The 24,381-nt window shown below is 41.4% G+C and overlaps 1 protein-coding gene across 5 annotated transcripts; it reads left to right on the forward strand.

Moving 5' to 3' along the window:
* Positions 1–12,023: 12,023 nt before the first annotated feature.
* On the forward strand, positions 12,024–24,089 carry brd2a (bromodomain containing 2a). 5 transcript variants are annotated; one of them, XM_071500966.1, is made up of 12 exons: positions 12,024–12,138; positions 16,924–17,230; positions 17,627–17,764; positions 18,171–18,312; positions 18,472–18,671; positions 18,802–19,362; positions 19,815–19,943; positions 20,088–20,279; positions 20,421–20,683; positions 20,979–21,298; positions 21,605–21,733; positions 21,896–24,089. In XM_071500966.1, exons 2-12 carry the CDS (start codon positions 16,952–16,954, stop codon positions 22,021–22,023), a joined length of 2,481 nt encoding a protein of 826 aa, XP_071357067.1. In that variant the 5' UTR covers positions 12,024–12,138; positions 16,924–16,951; the 3' UTR covers positions 22,024–24,089. The 5 variants fall into 5 exon arrangements, with proteins under 5 accessions (XP_071357067.1, XP_071357066.1, XP_071357065.1 ...); XM_071500965.1 differs by having other exon boundaries at positions 12,026–12,138; positions 18,171–18,321; XM_071500964.1 differs by lacking the exon at positions 12,024–12,138 and adding an exon at positions 13,299–13,698.
* The last annotated feature ends 292 nt before the right edge of the window (positions 24,090–24,381 follow it).

Genomic DNA, 24,381 nt, shown 5'->3' on the forward strand with positions numbered 1-24,381 from the left:
GATGATGTAAACAACCTGTGGCTGTATCTGTCACTGTGATGTCACAGAAAAGAGTCAAATCCTCATGTATCCTCAAACCTCAGTCTGCACCTGTATACACTGTAAATACGTGTTTGTGTCTTTGGGTGTGCGTTTGTGCCGAGAAGCATTTGCATAACCTGTTCTGCACCATAACACCTCACCATGCAGCCGAGCTGGAAAGTCCCTTCTCTTCTCTTTCACTTTCCTTCTTTACCGTGTTGGGTGTTCGGTAGCATCCTGACTCAGCCAAACCACAGCCGAGCCCAAAGTCTTGTGACTGAAAGCATTCTGAGTTTGGGTTTTCAGCTTGTGATTTTTTTTTTTCCAGCCGTTGCGGTGCCATGCTTGATATCTGTGTCACAGCCTGTCATACAGACCATCTTTTCCTTCCACCAGATCCATGCCATGGGACCAGGTCTCAAATATTTAGAACGGTTCTACTCTCCTACAACTGCTTAATTTAAGAAGTCATGAAACATCTTCTAATGAGGGCAAAGTAATACCTTTTTAAAGATTTAATCCTATTGTATGTTTTATGGTGTATTTTATGGCCCTGAAACACTTGAGGTGGCTGGTGCAATAACAAACAGAGGATTTTTATAACTCTTTCGATCCTGCTTGTTCCAGAAACTGAACTGTAATTCGAGCCACTTGACAGATTGGCTTGACTGTAACATAATATCTACTTCTTTTCACCACTCTGAACCGAAAGCTAGAGACGAACCGATGCAGCATAAAGCACAACAAAAATGACACCGATGTAGCTTCTCCTCACCTCATCACTATTTTGTTTGACTGATGATGAGAGAATATAATAGACAAATTATTATATTATTATATTGCATTATAAAGTCTGGGGAAAAAAATCATGTGCAAATACTGACTTTGGAGAATAAAGTGATTCTGATAAGTCACATGACCCAATATTGTTTTACCTGAGGTAATAACAACCATATATCACCACTGTGCAGTCATTTTTGTACTGATTTATAGCCAGGTAAAGCCCCACTGTTATTTCGTGAATCCCCTGACGTCCCCTCGGGAGAGTGGCAATTGCAACATTTAATACAGCAAAAGATCTGAGGCATCGAGCAGTTAATGTGTGGTTTCCCCAAAAACATCCAATCAAATACACACCACATGATCAGTGCAGGGAAATCCCAGCTCATGAACAAAAGTCATGGAACGCTGATCTGATGTCTGTATTTTCTTTAAGAGCAATAACTGGGTGAACAGAAACTGATCCTTTGTCAGCTTAAAAAAAAGAAAAGAAAAAACACAACTCAACAACCCTGATCTGTGACAAAGCCTGAATCGCAATGCAACAGCACCCCGGTTGGTAGTGATGGGCACTCTTATCAACAACCACGTGATTTCCTGGAAGCTGTGAGTCTGGCAGTTTGGTGAAAAGTTAGGGGATTCTCACAAGACTCAGCAAAGGGTGGAATCATTGCTCTTGACTGACATCTAGGGCGAGCAGAGCAGTACTGCAAAAGAAAAACAGACCTGTGCTGAAAATTACCACGACACAAACCGCAGTGGTTTTTGGCAGTGTTGTTATGAAGCACTTTATTCACTTCTTGGAACAGTAAAGGTTTTTTGTTCTAGGAGGTCTTGTGATGTGTGCAGATCATCAGGAAACCACTGTCATGTAAGTGAGGACAAGTGACATCCACATGAATGCACAGCAAAACCCACTGAAAGCTAAATTAAACTGATTCATTTTACATGGCACGAGTCAGAGGATATATTGTATAAGATCTTTATGTTGGCAGAAGGTTTGAAATACAGACACTTCATCTCGTTTGACTCGTCAGCAGGGAAAGAAAAGTGGTTGATGGGACTGACGCAGTTAAATTTCAGTTTCAGGGCACCGCTTCTCTCACCACCACAAACTTATTCTCATAAAGAGACTATTTAATAATAATAATCCAGAGGCTACACCAGGTCAGCCAGACTCTCATGATGTCAGGAGTTTCTAGAAGCATGGTGGGAGGGTGACATCATTTACTTAAAATAGAGTTGTGATGAAGAGCATTAGGAAGAGCAACAGCACCCCAAGCGCTTATGTTCGGCATTTTCACCGTAAAACCAGGCAACCATGTGATTTCCTGTAACTCAGTCTGGTGAAGCAGTTATTGTAAGATGGCTGCCATGATCCCTGACAGAAAATATAAATGATAGACCTCGAGTGCCCCCAAGTGGGATAAAATAAAAAATGAATAAAATGCATTAAACATTCAGACATGTTGTTCTGACTGATACGTCAATACAAACCCATTTTTATTTAAAACTGTACCCAAAGACAGATACATACACAATGGGGCGACAGTGGCTCAGGAAGGGGAGCATGTTGGTTGATAGCTTGCTCCCTGGCTGAGACACTGAACCCCACATTGTTCCTAATGGTTAGACCATCAGTGTGTGAGTGTATTTCTCAGTGGGAGCATGAGAAGCAAATTGTAAAGCACAGTGGACAAAAGTGTAATGTTGTGCATTTTGGGAAATTTGCATAAAATGATGCATGAGACATCTAAAATATGTCTATTTCATGTAATACACTGAACTTCTGTAATCAGTCATATAACTTGGTGATTAAGTGTTGGAACAATATAAAGTCCTGCACCTCCATGGAGCACAACCATGGCTAGAAGAGAAGGTTCAAAATGTCTTTTGTGCAGCATAACACAGTTTTAATTTGAAGAGATCCACATGCTATACATGCTGCAGTGTTTCATTTTCTACTACTCTAAACACCAGGTGCAGCATACCAGAGGAACCAGAGTCATGCCAGTCGGGATCAGTTCCTGTCTCATATCTGGCACCATGCAAACCACGCTCTGCTCTTCCATGTAGTTTCTTTTGGGTTTAGAAAAAAAAAAAAAAAAAAAGGGGGGGGGGGGTTTAAACCTTTCTGTATCTCCTGCACCCTGTAAATCTTCTACACATACTGCAAATCTTTTGTACAAATGTACAAACATGAATTTCTCATGAAGATTTATTTCAACGATTTACAAACTTCTTTGTCAGCATCACTTTCCGAGCTCAAAATCTTTTTGACCCTACTTTGAGCCCATACCCCTGGTGGTAGACAGGAAGTAGGGCATGCTGCATTCTGGAGCTGGATTCAGCCACAACAGCTGGATTGTGAGGCTGAATGCTGCTATTAAATTAACTATTTCAATGTGGTCGTATTTGCCACTAAATAGTGCAAACTAGAATTAGACATAGGATGAAATAGGCTCTCGTTTTCACTGGCACCAGTAAATACCACGTAAACCACAGATATCATATGTGATATCATTTGTTCAGATTTTAATCCCACCATTTTTTTTATGCAGGCACATTTTTTTCACATGCATGCTTGAATTTTTCATGTAGAGTTATTTTACCTGTTTACAAAGGTTGATTTACAATTCAGTGAAAATCACTTTACAAGCTCAAAATCGTTTGTACCCTAATGTGAGCCCATACAGGTGTGGGGTGGACTCATGCCAATGACTTACCATTTCCTGCTGGTAGTCGGGGACCATAACGTGTGCTGCTGGCCTGAGGCGGGTTCTGGCATCTCTATGAAAACATGTAGTTATGCTAAATAAAAGAAACTTTCCATTAAAGGGCAAATAAGGACACTTTAATTAGCCCTTCACAAAGCAATATTGAGAAAGTTATTTTCTCTTAAAATTTGTTCAAGCACAACCACTGTGACATTTAAAAGTACAAAAACTACTACTCTACAACACAGTTGAGAAGTTTTAGTGATTTTCCAAAATTTTTTTCCACATTCTTTGCCCACATTGCTCATTCACCACTCAGTTTTCACACTGAAACAAACAAAGAACTGGAGCCTGACTTGTCAGATATTAATACATTTGATGGACAAACATTTTGATTGCTTTTACAGTACTTGCTATAAATGTGTGCTTTTACTGATTTGTAATTGTGGCGTACAAATGTTATATTTGCCTGTTTTACATTCTGGCCAGTAGATGTCGCACTGTTCACATGAAGAATCTAGAACTGAGGGTTTTTCAAACCACTTTGCTGAGAGAGTGAACTGAAAACCTATGATGCTGTTGGACTTACCTCAGTTTATATCTTAGAACAAATGGGATATAACAGTCCGGTGAGGTTTACTGCTTTGCTGAGACCGGTGTGATGAAGAAGCACCGATCCGAGTATTTTACCTACTAACTGCAGACAGTTCAGAGGCATGGGTCGCACTGTGGCCATCATGCTTTTTGTGGTCCATATTTAAAGGAATAAAGGCGGGCTTTCTGTCAATTCCCCGTATGTGGTCAGCCATTAAAGGCAGGTACCTGCACTCACCTCTGGTTCTTCCCTGCGCACCCGTTTCCTGTTCACCTGACTTCTGAAACTGTTCAAGCTATGGAAAGTTTCAGCGTTTGTTTGTTCTCCTGTTTTACTTTACATATGTTGTTATTCATATGACTCTGACAAAGACTCTGCCGAATCTGAGCTGTGAGATTCGGCTGAAGTACGGTTTGAATGGTTGCTTGAGTCCAACAACCCACAACCAAGCCTGAAGTACAACCTCACAGTCCCATCTCAACCCACTACCAGTTCTGGCTGGATGATAATGGCTTTGGTTGATTTTCCCCATGCAAACCCCTCCCTTAGATGCACCAGATTTCATGACTGTTCTTTTATTAAATGACACATTTACACAACATGATTGCTCATATTCCTAAGGACACCTTAAGAGTAAACCAGAAAACATGAAGCAAGACTCAAACAAACATCAGCAGTAAGAGAGAAGGAAAGTTAATGTTCTGTTAAATGCAGCAGTGAGTGAAGGTAAAAGACCAACAGCAGCTGTGCATGCAGTGTAAGTTACTAATAAAATATAATAACATTCATAGATATACAGCTAATTCGTTCAAAAGCAATTTTGATTAAATAAAAGGCTTAAATGTCGTGTATATTGTTCTGAAGGACAGTGACATTAAGCCTGTATTTGGAAACATGCATCACTCTGCCCTAAAGATAGTAACCAAAGAATCCTCAAATCAGGCTACTCCATAGATAAACACAAAGGACATTGACTTTTGTATCAGTGAATTCAGATTCCATTAAAACACTGATTATATGTCATAAGTGAAAAATGAAACCGTGAAATGCAGGAACTGCATTTCTCTTTAACATAACCCCCCACATTAAGAACTATGTGCAAATGATGAACTAATACAGCATAGAAAAAAAATATATACTCTGGAAGTATAGACTTGCTTGCAAATGTCATAGTCAAAAAAAAAGTCAAAGGCTTGCTCTCATCAGTTAGACTGCTGAAGGTTCCACTTGAGGGTATTCAGTCTTTCGCTTGCAGTCAGTCAGGTGTGAGTGGTTACAGCTGAGTGGTCATATCTCTACAAATGAAAGACAGCATACATATGGGTCAAATTCTATTATACTATCTTGATTAAAGCAGCAAACAATTCTAAATCAAAATCAGCACATCAGTACATTCTCACTTTAAATATACAGTATAATCATGTGAGGACAAATCAAGGAGATTATATGTACTATCTAACAACAAAATAAACATGACCTGATGAATTATAATCATGTAGGACGTCACTTCCTGTCACTTCTTATTTTGTCTGTCTGGGACAGTGGCAGTGCCTTGTTTCACTGGTCCAGTGACAACACTGTATTTTATATCACTACAACTCAAAGGAAATTACCAGGGATAAGATTTGAAATGCATTACAGTAAATGATGAGATGCTGAGAGTATTTCAATTAGACTAAATTAAATTAAAGGCATTTTATTATAATCAGGATTCAAAGTCTTGGAGGTTTTTACTTCCTGTTTACAATTGTTTGTACTGAAATTACACATCTTATCAGATTTTTGGTAATAAAAGACATTTGATAATAAATTGTTATTTATTGTTGATTCTCCAGCTTCTCCAACCTAAACAACCTTATAGGTCATTTTTTTCATCACTCATGATTTAATGATAGATAATGACATGAATTGCATGTACAATAATATTAATGTTTGTCATGGTGACCGTATATAAAAAGGTTTTCATCAAGTTTAACTTGGGGGCCACCAGATGGCGAAACAACACTATATATTTCAATAACCTGAGAGGTAGTGACCTGCAGTAGTCAATAGATGGTGCAATAGAACAGTGTTTGAGCCTGTAACACACTGAATCGTAGGGCTCAGAGATTCTGCTGAAAATGAGAATTGTGTTTTTTCTTGTTGTTGTTGAATCACCACGTTAGATGGTCAGAACAATGTAACCTCTAATCTATACCATCTGGATAAATGTTCTTTCCTCATGCTGTTACACATTAGGATTAATCCCCAAACACAAGATCATCCTTCATTAAAAGCAATCTTAATTCCAGGAAAAGGTTTCTGATAATCTTTTTTCTGGGAACTAGTATTTGACACCGTCTGCTAAATCCTGATCCAATCAACAGCTATGACAACACGGCTGATATTAGAACTAATTATATGTTTATACTGTTTATACTTGTGTTCATAGCTGTTATTTTTAACATGTCTGTGGCTTTTCGAACCCCATAAGACATGAAAAGTACCAACTGATTATGTGCAAGTTTTTTGTAGTGAATGGACTGAAGTGAAAGCAAAGATGTCTGATGTCAGTGGTTACTCACATAAAAGAAAATCCAGTCATTACACGAAGTTAGTGGCTTTCCTCAGACTTTAAGTAACAAACCACCACTGCATTTATCTGTTGGTGTTAAGGAAAATGTGAAACTATTTTGTCCAACATTTGGAAAATGAAATGAAGTGTTATAAATATGTGCATCTTTAGGATCATCCTGTATTTGCTCTTGTATCTTTCCAGCTGTGAGAATGAATGAACCAGGCTGGATAGCAGAGACTTTCTACAAGTAACATCAGTAACAGACCTTCAGAGGCTCCTGACTCAATTGTTTTGCACATTGTTCTGTGGAGGAGATAAACAGGCCGGGTTAGGAGGCACAGTGGGATGACAAGCCAGACTTTCACACCTGAGCCCGCTTAGCTTACCTGGCTGTTTAGTACACACACACACACACACACACACACACACACACACACACACACACACACACACAAACACATGTCTTTTTTTTACTCTTTCTATTTTGACCTGAAAACACAAACAGTTGCTACACCTCTCTAACAAAACCACAAAGGCCCAGAGACATATGCTACCAGAGAGATTACTCATACAGGATTAGGAAGCATTTTAATCTTATTTCATGTCAGTGATCATCTTTGTTGATTTTATCTGCACCAGCATTCAGTGTTTTCTGTTCAGTAGCTGGTTTGTGAGGTGAAATTAACTTAGAAATACTTTGAAAAACACATTGTACATAAATAATACACTGGTAACATTTTTATTTTATAGTTTCGCTCCTAGTCTGTCTTTACCTCCATTCAGATGGAAATCAGTCACCTCCTGGTCCCTGCTCCCTTTTTTGAGAGTATAATGAAGTGTTCCTACTTACGTTCACACATTTACAACTCATTTTGCATGACTACATAATTAAGCAGTTGTTGTCCTGGATTTGGATGGTTACCTTCTTGGAACTGTGTGGCCGTGAGCTTTGGTTTTTAAACTGCGTCTCTGTATACTGCCGGAAGAAAAGCATCATTGAGGAATAAAAAGAAGGACACTTAAAATTTAGAAATGCCTTAGCCAGTAAGATATACTATTACAGTATGTGTTGTATATAATCATCTCATGAATCTAAGAAAAGACAACTTTATCTATTATCTTTGGTTGTAATCCTGCAGATTTCTGGCTCTGTATGACAGAACTGCCCATCCCTGAATTATAGCATAACGCAGGAAATGAAAACTGTTCGGGGAATATAAACACGGCACACAGCAATCAGTGTATTACCAAACCTGTGGTTAACACACACACACACACACACACACACAGCAGTATGAGAGTGGTGTCCTGCTGTCTTTATCTTTTTTAGCAAAGTTATGGTGTAACATGGGTATCAAGTGATGTGACTGCTGCATATTGATATTTTTCAATACCACAGGTAATTATAATAAATGCTATTTCTCATTTGGTACCAAGTAAAGTGCTTCATGCTACAGATGCACTCATGCTGCTGCAATGCTCGTTGGATAAGAGTCACAAATACACATGTAGCTTCTTTAATGAAAAACAGACTTTCATATAAGGAGGTTTTTCTTTAGGAAATGTGTGATTTCTGAGAAAGACTTAATATTACTATGTCAGAAATTTGGACATTTGTAAGAGTAACACAACACAACGGAAAACACACAGGTGTGTTTTTGAATACAGGCTTTGTAAAGCAAACAACACATTGGCATGCAAATGAAAATAGCTGGGGATGGAAAGATCAGCAAGGTAGTGCCAATACTGTGATTCTACGTACAAAACAATTTTATTAACAGAAATAATATGAGTAGCACTGTTGACATTGTGTGTGTGTGTGTGTGTGTGTGTGTGTGTGTGTGTGTGGGAGGCATGAAAGCCTGTATGCTTGCAACTGACAACTTTTCAAAGATAGTGTGATGTTCAGGAGACGGCAACACAACAACACTACTGAATAGGAACCTCACATGCACAGTGTTCTTCTGTATGTGCAAACTGCAGCTTGCATCAGTCGTCAAAGGGGCTGTTGTTGCTAAGGAAGGTTCACCGGCCATTGTGAGGAACAGTGAATGAACTGAAGCAGAGTCCTAGATATGTAGAGTTATACAAACATTGCAACCAGGCATAATATGTAACACTCAGAAAAAATGTATTATGTTACAGTCTATTTATGACACCAGGATTATGCAAACAGCATAAAAAACAATCCTTGATCCTGGTTTGACCGTCAATACTGAACCACTTTACTAAAAACTCTGGTAACCGATGACTCAGGACTGAGGCGTTGTGAGGGAGAGAGCTTCCTTGGCAACCATTTCTGCACTGATTGTTGTCATGTGACAAGCTGATGCAGCCAAGCGCTAAGAAAAACAGAGAGAGGGAGACAGAGAGGGAGTGTGTGTGTGTGTGTGAGAGAGAGAGAGAGAGGGAGAGAGAGCACTGTTGATGAGTCAGAGGAGGCTGATTCTGACGTAATCCACCAATCCCTCCCTCTGTCCAGTTCCCCTGCCTCCATGCCTGTTCCTGGATGTTCAGGTCACAGTCTACTTTTCCACAAAAATAAAGCAGCATAACACAACATACTGTGCATTTTTATCTTGTTACAGATCAGTGAGTGATCTGTTATGATCAGCCCATATTTTTGGTTTTGCGAGCTAAAACGCTGGATTGATCATCCCTTTTTAGGAAGAATGACAATTCTTATTCCATCCTTTTATTGATTTTTCCATTTGATCAGCAGTGGTGGGAAGAGTGATGACAGAAATCACACAGTGCAGTGACATGTAAGTAAGGGAGTGTCCACAAGGCACTAGTTGGAGATCGAGACTGTGTGTCTCTTTATCTACACAACAATTCAGGGATATTCTCAGGAGCTTCACTATTCAGAGACTGATGGGTAATAACTAAGACTTTATATTTGATTCTAATTGTTGTCTCAGTTAAAAGAGGCTGCAGGCTGCAGCATTTCAGATCATCTGCAGATGAGCTACAGATCCTTGACTAAGGCAAGAATATAAAGAATTTCAGTAATCAAGGCGTGAGGGCACAAAAACATGAATTTGTTTTATTAGCACATTTAAAAGATCGAATAAGTCTGATGTTAGAGATATTTCTTAACCACAAAACGCAAGATTGCACAAACTTCTTAATATGCACGGTACATTTTAGACTAGAATAACAAAAGTTTAATGTAGTTACCTACATTTTTACTGTGCACATTTGCTTTTCATAATATAACAAAATAATCCTAAATAGAATCCATAATAGATCCATCCATGATAGAAATTGAAATAGTACAAAATAAAAGATAACATAAATAATTATATCCCTCTAGAAAGAATATATATTAAACAATATTTTCATTATCACCGAGTCATATTTGAATTCATATATTGTAAATACTTGTTGCCATGTGTTTGTTTTCCCATATATGTTGTTGATGTGTGGAGGCCTTCCCAGGAATTCACACCCCAACAACACAAACACCTGTGCACACAAATATTACCTATATGCTCCAAACCAACTCTTGGGAAACCAATAAAAACATGTGGTTAGTAAAATAAATGGCTTGAAGTACAAATACATGATCACAAACAGTGTGATCTTATTAATGTTCAATATTCATAGAGAATACAATTCAGTTTTCAGCTAATGTGCTGTGGGTTGAGTCTAGTTGTGCAGTGAAATTTAGCACAATGTAAAACAACAGGAATCTTTGCTTATAATCATTAATTTTTCTGCATTTCTGGATAAACGTTGTACAGTTTGGGTTTCAGTTATTTACTGTAACAGCTGTGGGAGAAACTCACTATTCATCAGTCAGCCATCAAACAGTCGGTTCACCAGGCTGCTCTGTGTGAGTGAGCCGACAGGTAAATGTATCTGGAGAATCACGGCTCTGACCCACATCACACAGGTTTGAGAAAACCATCCGACCAGGCTGCGGTGAGCTCACATTCCTCACACAGGTGAAGACAGATTAAAGAAGAAATCAAAGAGCAAACCCAATGTAAATGTAGTTTAGATACTGAAGATGTGCATTTTGAGACATGGAAAACACTGTAATGTGTCTCCTGATCCTATTGAAACCCAGCTATTGTGTAATAACTACAAAGTAAAACAATGCACAGTGGAAATCTGCGTCTATTGTCTCATAATCAGAGTCAGCTAAGTCTCAAATGAAAACACAACTATCACATATATTTGCCCAGATGGTCTCAGTGGCTCAGCAACAGACTTGATGGTGAAACTTATTCACTGTTTTCAAAAGAAATATAAACTGGATGCTGCGTTTCTTGTCATGAGTCTTTTGAACAGGGCTTTAATCTAAGAATTCCTGTTGCTTAAATAACATCAGTTTTTTATTCAAATAAACAGTCTACGTCAATTGTTTAAACTTAGAGACAGAAATTAAGAAAAGTACTTAACATTACTGCATGGTTTTAAAATGTATTTTGGCAAGATGACCCAGAAGACCACATTCTTGGAAAATTAGATTCCACAGACTTGATTTACAATGTTTTTTTTTTGTTTTTTTTGTGATTACACAGCTGAGTATGTATGCTGAGATTTTCATTATCACCTCCAAACACTTCACACTGTTGTTTTTTTCTTCATGGCTCTTGTGTTTTTTAATGCAGAGATCGGTCTTAATAATAAACAACTTTCTGAGGCTTGTGTTTAGGCAAGATAGGTTTATCTGTAAGGCACACTTCATAATAATAATAATAATAATAATAAAAAAGCTAATATATCAGTGAAGAAACGCATAAGGAATATAAACAGATCTCTTCTGCTCCCCAGAGTAATACTGGCTCTCCGCATCAGTCACATGGGGGACAAACGCCAGACTGAACCGCTCTTGGATCAGCCCCTCGCATTCTCGGTGCAAATGCGCCGCAAAGGCAACGCGTTTTCATGGCAGGTGCGCATGCGCAAGCCTCGCATTGCAACACAGACAGAGACCGACAGCATCTTCATCGTGAGAGAAAGGTCATCGTCAGTGACTCTTCAGAGACGGGCTGGGAAACATGCGCCGAGAAGGGTGACCTCGGTTTGAAAAGGGTTGCTGTCGGAAAAGAGGAAGTGTGGGAAAACAGCACAATCAATGATCATCTTCGTCACGTGGTCAAGCTCGACCAATCGGAGCGAGCCAAACGCAGCGGAGCGCGTGCCCTTTGTTCGGGTGTTTTTCCAACTTCGTCCTCGGGTCTGAGGCGGGAACCCGGTACGACCCGCAGCGCGGAGGAGCCGAGGGGACTTTGTGAGGAGGGACGAGCCGTGGACGCGTTTTACTGCGGGTTTTTCTTTTTTTTTTTCTTTTTTTGCGTGGTGCCACGTGTTTAACTTTGCTCGGGCGTATGTGGTCACATGACTCCCCTCCCCCACCCGGCGCAGGGAGAGGAGGAAGAAGGCGGACATGTTGGAGGGAAATGTGTTGGTTAAAGAGTATCGAGGTGGAAGACAAGAAGATTATTTCAAGAAAGGTTTCGCTTTATTTTGGGATTTACCAGTCGACATTTGTGTTTATTTTAAATTGAAGCTTTTTTTTAATGACATACTTACTGAACATATTTATTTTTTTTTTCTTTTGGATTATTTAACTTTCTTTTTGAACCGCAGAATACTTTAAGGTTTTACAGCTTTAAGTTGACAACATTTAGTTGATTTAATATTTGATAGTGAAGGACCTAGTGTTACTTTCATCGTGTATTTGAGTGACATTGTAGGGAATTTGTAACCTTGGTGTGGGGGATGGGCGCATGTGGTTAGGTAACCATTTTATGTGGTTGTTGAATTTCTAGAGTTTCAGTCTTTAAACATGAGGATTATAGTTAAGGGTTATTTATTTGGTAGTTGTATGCTTTTCTTTTTCAACAAAACTTGGTTTGATCACTCTTGTAAAGTGTGAAAGATGAGGTAGGGTATGTGTCTTTTCAGACCCATATAAGACTGTGGTTGTGATTTCCTTTTGTCTTTTAGTGTTTTTTTTTCTAGTTGATTGGGCAAAAATCAGCTTTAAGTTTGAGATGTGTGAGGAAAACTGCTGTGTCATTCAGTGGGTAGCTGGTCCCTGTGACCTCCTATAGGTGTGGCCTTTTGTTGTTGGTTGAAGTAAATGTTGTCCACGGACAAGTTGTTGTACATTCAGTTAAAACTTGAGCTTTATCCTTGTTGGCTTTTATTTGTCTGTGAACCATGGGGCCTTTTGTGAGTGGCAGTGTGGTCTGAAATCGTGGCCTTTCTCGCCAGCAGAGGAGGCTGCTCATTTAATTTGTGTTTGTGAGCAAGATATGTTGTGTTACTCGTGTTTTAGACGTTGTTTTGCCTGACTTGTTGTAAATAATTGGACTGTAATTCTCGGTTTCACTGTACTTTAAGATGGCGGCTGTGCGCTTCTTCTCAAAGGGAGAAATGCGGATATTCTGGTGAGCGGCTGGGGAGAGGCCCCTGGCTCTCGGGGGATACGCGTGACCCGACTGAAGAACCAATCAGCTTCTTGGTATTCACCCTGGAAGCCCGCGTTAGAACGGTGTCGACCAATCCCCGCCGTCGCTGTGCACACGTTGACGTAATGTAATACGATAAGGAGGAGGGCGGTTTCGGTGCCCTTCCATTTTGTAGAGGATCACGCAGGGAGCCAGTCACAGGCGGCGTTTCTGTAACGCTGAACAGACTGAGCCAATAGTATTGTGCAATTTCTTTGACGGACAGCTAGAACTTGCGAATAGGTTGGCCCGAAAGACTGACAGTGGAGCTCAGGCGTACAGGGGTGTGGTGATTTTGACGGACATCATAAACAGCCTATAGAAACTCAGAGGGCGTGGACATTCTTAGCCAGTTTACCCAATAGGGCGAATGGTGGCTCTATAAAAGAACGGGTGTAGTCGCGCAGTCGCCATTTCAACGAAGCAGAATTGAAGGAGTTTTCCGCGGCGGGGAGCGGAGAAAACTGACGAACAGAGACGGATCCTGGTTTGAGTCTAGCTAAAAACAGAATCCGGATCCATCCTGATGGATATGGCTGTTAACCCGCCCCTTGACAGGTATCTACCGGTAAAACTGACTCTCAGCTTTCCATCAGAGGGAATATTTCAAACATTTCTCATTATTTTTTTCCCAAAGTATCGTTGCTGGCAGCCTGTGTTTTCTGTATTACGAGTGGAAGAGAAATGGACACTGATTGTGCTGCAGGAAGACGTTTGTCTCTTCGTTAAAGGGATTAGAAGCGAAATTCGTGTTGAGGAATTAAAATGTGTTGGTGGGTTGTAACAAGCTGCGACTACTGATCGCACAACGCCGGCGCCATCTTCGGAGCGCCTCTTGCTCTTGGCCGCTCTCTCCCGCTGCCTGGCAGTTGGTGCTAGCTTTGCTAGCATTAGCTTCACAGACCCAAGCCTTTCTGTGTGCTAGCGGCTCCGCTGCTGGGAATCGAAATCGGTGTGTGTTGTTTATCTAGTGGTAGGTATTCATTCTGATCTAAACGGTCAGACACTGTATGTTAACGACACATTAGGTTTAAGTAATGTTGTAATGTATAACAAGACTACAGTCGTACGCGAGTTGAGTAAAAGAGTTAAGCGTAGGAAGGCAAACAGGCTAGAGAAGCGCGGCCGCACCGGTATTTCTGCTTGTGGTTTGTTATTGTAGCCATGTGACGGTCAGGGTTTGTTGTGTTTACCGGTAAAACGACACTGCAGTGTAGCACAGGGGCTAACGCAGCTAAATTTGCCAGTTGCACTGGTAAGGTATTATTTATCTATAAATATTTATGTGACTACGGCCAGCTGTCCATGATCGGAACGGTTAGTTTGATATGGCGAGGCTCCTGTTTGTGGTTGGGTTAACCATGTGTGTTGGGTGTTTCAGTCGGTTGCCTGGTTACAGCGCTCAGTGTCACTCAACCTAAGCTGGGCAGCAGCACTTAATGCGTTAAAGGTTATTTTTTAATTTATGGCATAATTTATATCAAAAGCTAACTCCATTGTATCAGTATCAGATTGTTTTTTCCCTTGGGCACACATTCCTCCTTTTACTCTTCCCAAATTGTTACTTCAATATACAGCTAACACAAAGAAGTTGTTTTCTGTTTAGTGGTGTTAATGTTATGTACATTTTTTAAATAATAAAGTACACTAACTGTCAAATGTGTTTCCAAAAGTTGTATCATTCAAAATGGCTTGCTTTACCATAAACGATACAAATATAGACTGTATTTTTATTACATTTCTTGTCTATAGTCTTTTTACATACTTCATAAACTACTTAGGTTTATCTCCTTTTATAAATGTTATTTTTGTAAACAGTATGTACATGTAGGGTACGTCAATGCAAACATGCTAAAAATCTATATGTAACATCATAATACTATTTGCATCAGTTGCTTCAAGGTCACTTAAGAGGGAACCACAGTGATGTGCAGATATACTTGTAGATATAAAATTAGATTGCAAGGGGCATGCAACATCTGACGATGCTAACAAATGGACAACAGGTGATTTCCAGAAGATGACCCTAAATGCCCCTGTTTGCCCTTGCCCTACGTTTGTTTTGCAGTTTCAAGTGTCAGTGGGTCAACAGATATGTAGTGAGTTTGTGCTGTTGACGTTTACATTCACTGACCTCAAAGTTAGCAGTGCTGGCATTTGTTTTTGTTTTTTTTTCATGAGGGCCATACATTAGTTAAGCTCATCAACATCAGCGTAGCTGCACTAAGATGGACATGTAAACTGGAGTTCTGGAGAGTTTAAATTTACAAATTTTAGCTTTGGGCGCCAGCACGCTTCTCAGTGCAGTACATGATAGCGTAGTAGGAAGTCTAAATATGCACCAGTCTCAGTGTCACTGTGTGTTACTTTCTTGACTTTGTGGCTTGACTGTTACACGTGGCTGAAGCTCTTACATTGGGGGAGGTGAGACTGTTGTTTGGTGTTTGCACCTGTGGACATGATGAAACATACAAATGGAGGCACCAACAGAATAACAATAGTTAGTACTCTTTGTGAGTAAAAAGAAAGGTAAGTCAGGTCAGGACCGCCTTTTTATAAAGAGCCTTCCTAGGCATGAAGTGTTCTCATTAACACTGAACTCCTTTCATTGCAGAGATGTTGGAAGAATTTTTTTTGTGGTGTTAAAACCTGGCTAACCAACGGTAACTGATTTTAAGTTATTGTGGCCACATTCCAGATTATAGAGCAGTGAAGTTTGTTAAAAGCCAACAGTAGCTCATGGTTTAATCTGTATAGAGGAGTCTTATTTGCTTTCCCTGTGTCTCAATGGTGGTAACATTAAAATTCAGAGGGCATTAGGATGGCAGAATGTCTGGTAGAAAACAAGTTTCAGTCTTAATTGTATATTTCTTGGCATGTTATGGACATTTCTGTTGGACGACCCAAGAATAGTCCAGTCATTACTAAAACATGGCAGCTGAAACTCCACCCACAATCCTTAGGGACAGCAGTTTTTTTCTACAGGGAAATGAGGGTGGAGTTAGTCTGTTTAATCAGTGAGATAGCCCAAAAGACAGGAAGTGGTAATCATGCCTTTCCTCCTAACATGCAGTGCTGATTCGACAGCAGTACATTTCAAGTCACAGAGATAGAATGCGTGACTGACAAGCACGTCTTGTGAAGCAGATTTACACTACACCGTATGCTTGTGAGTGCACGGTAGGATAAACAGGATTAATTGAGGTGTGATAGGATAACATGCAGTGTATACCAACAATGGAACACTATTATATTAGGATGAGACAATACAATAATTGGTTTATATGGAAGTATTTATTAGACAGGTATTGTGTATAGCTTTTTCAAGTATTTTCAGTTCGTCTGGTTCGTAGGTCCAGATATTTTCTATTTGCAAACACATGAGAAACTGGTGGCTTGTCCTAAAATAAAAATCATTGCTGCACGTTTGTACCTTTTTGTAGTAATAAAATGATTATTGTCTTTTTTTGGTTTATAGGGCAAAGTTGGCATTAAGGATGCGTATTCTTATGCAGCATCCCCATCTTCATTTTGACTTGCTCTAAATGCAGGTGTGCACCTGCCTCCATTAATTAGACGGGGTACATTTAGTTGTTAACAAATAAACAGAATAGTATTTTGGCTGTTATGTCAACAATTCAATGATTCTCTTGAGGTGAGGAGCAAACCTTGTGCAGCATGGGAAACTAGTAAATATCTATACTGTCAGCACTTGTCAATCTCGGCATTATTTTAACAACTAAGCTGAAGAGCTCATTGGTTGTTCACCTGTGCTCCCCACAGCTCTCTTCTCGGGGTTGAGGTTGGCATAATGGGAGTCACACCGATGGACCAGGCTTCTGGCACAGCTGGGAAACGCATCCGAAAACCCTCACTGCTCTATGAAGGCTTTGAGAGTCCTGGGATGCCTCCCCTCAGTCAGATGGCCCCTTCGGGACCCCCACAACCCCCGGTGAAAGACCCTACCCGACAGGGAAAGATGACCAACCAACTTCAGTTCCTACAGAAAGTCCTGCTCAAGTCTTTGTGGAGGCACCACTTTGCCTGGCCCTTCCATGAACCTGTAGACGCGGTCAAGCTCAACCTTCCTGTGAGTGTCAATGTTAAGAAAGTGGACAGTACACACCCACTGTCTAGAGGAGGGGCCGTCCATTTGTCTAGAAACAACCTCACTCCTTTCCAGAAAGCCTAATGTCTCAGTGCAAACAATGGTCTCTTGGTGCTCAGGCTTAGAGGCAGAGAGGAAAAAAACCATTTCAGACTGACAACAGGTTTTTATATGCGTTTTTATACCCCACAGACCCCCCCCCCCACACACACACTATATCAGCTTTAATTTCACCACAGTAAACAAATTTAAGGAGCCACAGGCAGGGCAGGTTATCCATTCATCTTTTGTATGTCTTGTCTTTTTGTATGTCTTCACTGGTAGTTTTGGGATGTAGTGGCTCCTGTTTCTTGACCTGAAGTGTCTGTTTTCCTCCAGGACTATCATAAGATCATCAAAACCCCCATGGACATGGGCACTATTAAGAAGAGATTAGAAAATAACTACTACCGCAGCGCCAGTGAGTGCATGCAGGACTTCAACACCATGTTTACCAATTGCTACATTTATAACAAGGTAAGAGTGTGTTTGTGTCTGTGCATGCATGTACGTTTGTGTGCGAGCGTGAGCCTGAGACATCCTGGCAAGAAAATGTTTCATGCCAGCTGCTGCTGGAAGCCTTGACATCTGGCAAATGCTTCTTTTTTGTCCACAAAACAGGCTTTGTACAAGCTAAAATAGATATATTCCCCTGGGAATCATTTGAAGCCAATGACAGATGCTTTGCCTGTACCATGGAAGTTTCAGATGCAAAATCTTATGAAAGTGAAACCATCATTATAAAATGTAAACAAGTACTGGTAAAACTTAGCAGTTTTATTTATGGCATATTAGATTGTATAAGAGCATTTTTGTGACTTTTACTGCATGAAACTTCATCCTCCCACTGTTGTAAACATTGTGCCCACATTTCCTCCTGCAGCCTACGGATGACATAGTGCTGATGGCCCAGTCTCTGGAGAAGGCATTCCTGCAGAAAGTGGCTCAGATGCCCCAGGAGGAGTTAGAGCTGCCTCCTCCCCCTCCACGGATCAAACCTGGCAAACCTGGCAGAAAAGGCAGAGGTAGTGCAGGTGAGTACTGGCTGCAAGCAAGCTAATACAGCCAGAGATGTTAGTCTCTCACACACACACACACACACACACACACACACACACACACACACACACACAAACACGTATGTGATCAGTTTACTGAATCTGCCTCCTTCCTGTTTCTCCCAGTCTCTGGAGGAGTGACAACAGCTCATCAGGTCCCGGCTGTCTCCCAGTCAGCGTACTCACCTCCCACCCCGGAAACACCTGACTCCATCCTTTCTACCCCCCCACAGACGCTTGTAAGCAAGAGCTTGCCCCCTGTGCTTCTCACTGAACAAAGCATCCCTACCATTACAGGTCTGCCTCCCACACAGCCCACTGCTAAGGTAATGGTTAACTTTCTGACATTCTGTATTTGTGTAGACAGTATTTTCACAGAAATTAATGAAGACCAGACTAAACACCTTCCTCTAAACCACCATGTCCTCCTCCTCCTCCTTCTCTCTTCAATCACAGAAAAAAGGTGTGAAGAGGAAAGCAGACACAACCACCCCAACCACCGTAGCCATGCCCATCATGAGCACCATGGGCGTCAGCGGCATCAGTTTGGGGATGGGCGGTGGACACGACTCGCCACTCACCCTGACTTCTCTTGGGGTGGACCACAACTCCAGCGTGGGGATGAACCAAGGCCTCAGCATCAGTCAGGGCATGGGGATGGGGATGGGGATGGGAATGGGGATGGGCATGGGCATGGGGATGGGCATGGGGATGGGGATGGGCGGTGGAACAGTGATGATGAGTACCAAAGCAGCAGCGGGGAGCAGGAGAGGAGTGAGTGGACGACCCATCAAGCCTCCCAAGAAGGACTTGCCAGATTCCATACTGCCGGCACCGGTGCGCCGCAGCAAGCTGAGCCCTCAGCTGCGCTACTGCAATGGGGTGCTGAAGGAGCTGCTGTCAAAGAAGCACGCAGCGTACGCCTGGCCGTTCTACAAACCCGTCGATGCCGCGTCACTCGGTCTTCATGACTACCATGACATCATCAAGCAGCCCATGGACCTCAGCACCATCAAGGTACCTGCCCAAGACAGACACACACACACACACACACACACACACACACACACACACCTGTCAGAACAGAGGAGCAGAGGGTGATCTGTGTTTCCAGCCCTGCTGCACTGAGCTGCCGTCGACAGTAGCAGGTGTAGAATGAAAACGGGGCGACGCTGTGACACATTGTTACCATGTGGCCTCTTTGTGGTGCTTTGAAAACCACAAGGTGCACTTTGTATAAAATAGTTTAAAATATTTCAAAGATGGAAGTGGGATGAACTGTAGAGGCAGTTAATCTCACACTGTCCATGTATCTGTGTAGCCCAGTGTTCACTTCATCTTCACTTCAGGCATAATTGTCTGATTGTTTACTATAAGCTGTGAATGAGTTTTAATACACCTGGTGTTGCTTTGACTGTATGAAATATAATATTTGGCTAAAACTTCTTCTTCTCTCTTCTTGTCTTTAGCGAAAGATGGACAGCAGAGAGTATCGTGATGCTCAGCAATTCTCTGCTGATGTTAGACTGATGTTCTCCAACTGCTACAAGTATAACCCCCCCGATCATGATGTGGTGGCCATGGCCAGAAAACTCCAGGTAATGTATTTATTTATTTATCTTTTTATTTTTTGTATCAGCACAGTTCAGCTCCTCTGCTGGTTTCCTCTCTTTCTCTGCCTCAAATCATCACGTTCTTGTTTTCAAACTTCTTCACCCACTCACTGTTTTTTTTCATTTCAGGACGTCTTTGAGTTCTGCTTTGCTAAGATGCCAGATGAGCCTCCAGCACCACCTAGCTCCTCGTCTTCCTCCTCCTCCTCTTCGTCCTCGTCTGAGAGTGAGCTCAGCAGTGAAAGTGAGGAGAGTGAGAGCAGCCCCAGCTCCGACTCCGAGGAGGAGAGGGCAAACCGGCTGGCAGAGCTGCAGGAACAGGTTTGTACTAGAATGCCCACACACAACAGAGCAGGAAGCCAGAAATTTGTATATATGTCCAAATTCCTGTTTTTGTGGTGCTGTGGCGCTACATCCTTTACTGAATATTCCTTCATGACACACCTGCCTGTCTCCCTCCAGCTGAAAGCCGTGCACGAGCAGCTCACTGCACTCTCCCAGGGCCCCATAGTCAAACCTAAGAAAAAGAAAGAGAAGAAAGACAAGAAAAAGAAGAAAAAGGTGGAAAAAGAGAAGCATCGGAAGGTAGAGGAAGAAATACTGCCCATCAAGCCAGCCAAGACCCCCAAAATCACCAAGACTCCAAAAACAAAGCCCAACCGAGCAGTGGGCTGTCCCGTAATCCCCATTAAGAAGGCTCCAAGCAAGAAAAACAACAAGAGCAAGTGAGTAGTTACTGACACCTGCTGGATAATTGCGGAACTGAAAGTGTGTTGTGCTGGAGCATTGGTAGTTGTTTCAGAAATAATGCGAGACATCCAAAGTGTCTTGCTCCAGCACAAAGTAAAACAGACTGCAAATGTTGAAGGAATAGTGAAGGAATAGTTTTTGTGGTTTAAAATGAGTATCATTCATTCAAATATCAAATAAGACAAATAAGTCATCACTGTGTCCATTAGAAGAGCCGTTCCTTAGTCATCCTCTAACTGTCTCTCCCTGCATCGCCTTCTCTTCCATCAGAGCCAAAAAGGGCGCCATGACGTTTAATGTGCCTCAGCCGGTCCACGAACCCATAGTGAGTCACTTCGACTCGGATGAGGAGGAGGAGACGGCGCCCATGTCGTACGATGAGAAGCGTCAGCTCAGCCTGGACATCAACAAGCTGCCCGGCGAGAAGCTGGGCCGCGTCGTTTACATCATCCAGTCCCGCGAGCCCTCGCTCCGAGACACCAACCCCGAGGAGATCGAGATAGACTTCGAGACGCTGAAGCCATCAACGCTGCGGGAGCTGGAGAGATACGTCATGACGTGTCTGAGGAAGAAACCTCGAAAGCCATATGGTTAGTAGAGCAAGCGGACGAGATTGTGGCTTAAAATGTCTGCATCACCACTTGTATTTGTTCTTTGCTTTAAAGGAATCAGTGTAAAATACAGATTGTTTTAATAATTCTATAAAAAAGGAACATAAGGACACAGATTTCAAGCCTCAATGTTGTTCGGCCTTTTTAATTACATATAACACCACAGCTAAGCAGCGGCCCTCATGATGTTATACACTCAGGCTCAGTGTATAACATCATCTATAGAGCTGATGTAGAATAATACCCTCATCTTACTGATGCGGTCGCTTGTCTGTTTGCATGTAGCAAGTAAAAAGAACAGTGCTGGAAAGTCCCGGGAAGAGCTGGCTCTGGAGAAACAGATGGAGCTGGAGAGAAGGCTGATGGACGTCAGTGGTCAGCTCAACTCTGGGAAGAAGCCTCCTAAGACCAAACGTAAGTAAAGAGCATTTGATACCAGTTCTAGGTGTTAATGAGATGAAGATGACGTCAGAAGTTGGTTCGCAGACATTTCAGCAAATTACTGGTGGCTGGTGGGGGAAAAAAAAGATGCTCCTGAAAAACATGGTCTTGATTGTGTGCGTTTCATTTCTGCAGCAGAGAAACCTGCAACCGAGGCCCACACCCAGCCGTCACGTCTCAGCGCCAGCAGCTCCTCCTCGGACTCCTCTTCCTCGTCCTCTTCCTCCTCATCCTCAGACACAAGCGACTCAGACTCTGGCTGAGAAGCAGAGGGGTTCCATGTGGAAGGGTCACGTGAAGGGCCCTCTGGCGTTTTTCGCTTCCCACCGAGTGGACTGAACTGTAGTAGAGCTACTGACGATGGAGCCGCAGGGCGGATCAAGGGAGACCAGCACTAGGCAGAACTGGTCCGAGAAAGAGACAGAGAGATGGGGCTTTCCCTGCGCTCAGCTCGTTCATCCAGTCCCGGACACAGAAAACTTGAGGATGGATGAATGGATGGACTGAAGGAGGCTCGCTGTGGTTGTGCTGTTCTCTGGAGAACCGGCCTTGTTGAGCAGAGCGAGGGATGCTCCATCTCCTGCGAATAAAGGAGACGAGCAACGCATGTGTTGGAGGGATAAGGGTGCTAGAGCCAGAATCTGTCTTATTTCTGGAGATAATTTCCCTTCTTACCGTGCTCCCTGTCTTTATGCTGTATAGATAAGGTGTACAGTTATATAAATATCTATTTTTCTTTTATAAAGAAGCATTTTATGGAGCTAATTTATTCCCTCATTCTGGGAAAGATCTACTGGTGTGGGCGGAGTTGTTTCGTTTTTTTTTTGGGTAACAAAGAGGGGAAATGTGTGTTTGTTTGTGTGTGTCTGTATGATTGTGTCATGTGCGTGTGTGTCTGTATGAGTGTGTCGTGCGTGCGTGCGTGCGTGCGTGTGTGAACGGCACCACGAGTGCAGCCTTGTGAAGTCCCTCATAGTTTTGACGCAGGCGTTGAAAATCAGTCTGCACGCAGAAGCACCTTGGTTCAGTAGAATACAGAATGCATGCAATACAGAGGAGCTGACAAACACCTGCATACTTATGTACTACTTTACTGCATCCTTGTGTACTCATGTACTTGTTTGAAAGGGTTGGCCACTGTACAGAAATGTGACATAGTTACACATCAGTTAATGCGTAAATATTTCTGTTCCCGTGTCGGCTGTCTTTTTCATCCCTTTCCATTTTCAATTTCTCTGTAAGATGTGTTTCTTTTTCTTCTTCTTGTGACCAATCTGCTAATAAATTGTGAGGACGTGTCTTGTCCACTCACCTGTGCCCAAATAACATCTTGGTTCTTTTGAGTTATTTTTTTGGTGTTCAGGTCTGTTCAGTCACAAAACATCAGATTAGACTTCAGTAGTTCAAGTTGCAAGAAAAAGCTTTTACTGGTTTTTATATTTGATATTTTATTCAAGTAGGTGAAGGCGTTTTGGCTTGATTTCCCATGGGCCATCACTCCTTAACGCCACGGTGTCACAGAAGTGAAACTGCTTTGTCTTGTAAACAATTTGGCCTTTGAGATCTACGGCAGCTGAAAGTTTTATTTTCTGTTTTAACCGAGGTTTGTTTAAGAGTCAGTTTACTTGTCTGTGTGATTTAAAACATTAGTAAAACCAGGTTGAGAACCAGAAACTTAAGGTTGTGGATGGTGAAATTTTCTCCTCTGTAGCCACGTTGACAGGTAAACTAGTTTTTTTTTTTTTTTTTTTTTGTTTTGTTGTTTTTTAAAGAAAAGCAATGTGGCTGGTGGAAACATGAAAGTGTTTTTTGAATTCTGGGATCCAGTAGACAAAGAAGATGGTTTAATGTTGTGAGTAATAACGATGCACTGTTTGTTTTGGTGGTACTACTAAACAATTTGTGATTTTAGGTAAGGTGTGTGTCAGTTTTGTTTTCTTTATAAATTGTCTGTGGCTTGAGATTGGACTATTGTATGTTTGAAACTGATTATTTATTTAGGAGGAATTTGAATGGAGATTCGTTTTTCATAATACTGAAAGTAATCAAAAGCTTTTAAGTCAAAGTCTACTCTATGAAATATGCACAGATTAACTGTCAGGATTGTAGAAGTGTACATATTTTACAGTCTCAATCTTTGAGCATGTTTTTGTTTTTCCCTTCAGTAACTTTAGTCGAGATTTTTCTTTGGGTTACTGTTGCAAGACAAAATACTCCAGTTTCAGTCTTACTTTTCTGAAGTTTGTCAGAAATCTAAATGCCTCTGTACTTGACTCCATCATTTCATCTGAACATCTGTACATAAATAAACTGAGACATGTTCATCTTTTCACTGACTGTTGGCACATTTTATTCACAGATACTGTAACTTTAGGTTCTGCTGAGCACATACAAGTATAGGAACGAGGATGTTTTTACAGTTGAGATGGGAACTCATCTGCTTAAGGTTTATTAAAACATACAGTTTACTATTCCAAGGGATGGTAGAACAAACTCACCTTTTTCTTTTCTCTTTTCTCTTTAGAAATATTTAATTATAAACTTCACATTTGTTTAAATTTATTTCTATGATGTAAATTGCCTTAAGTTGACTTGAAAACTAAAAATGATAAATGTAAAAT

Source organism: Trachinotus anak, unplaced genomic scaffold (assembly GCF_046630095.1).
Source record: "Trachinotus anak isolate AG129_WGS33_773 ecotype Australia unplaced genomic scaffold, CSIRO_AGI_Tana_v1 ptg000016l, whole genome shotgun sequence".
In the NCBI taxonomy this organism is placed as follows: Eukaryota; Metazoa; Chordata; class Actinopteri; order Carangiformes; family Carangidae; genus Trachinotus; species Trachinotus anak.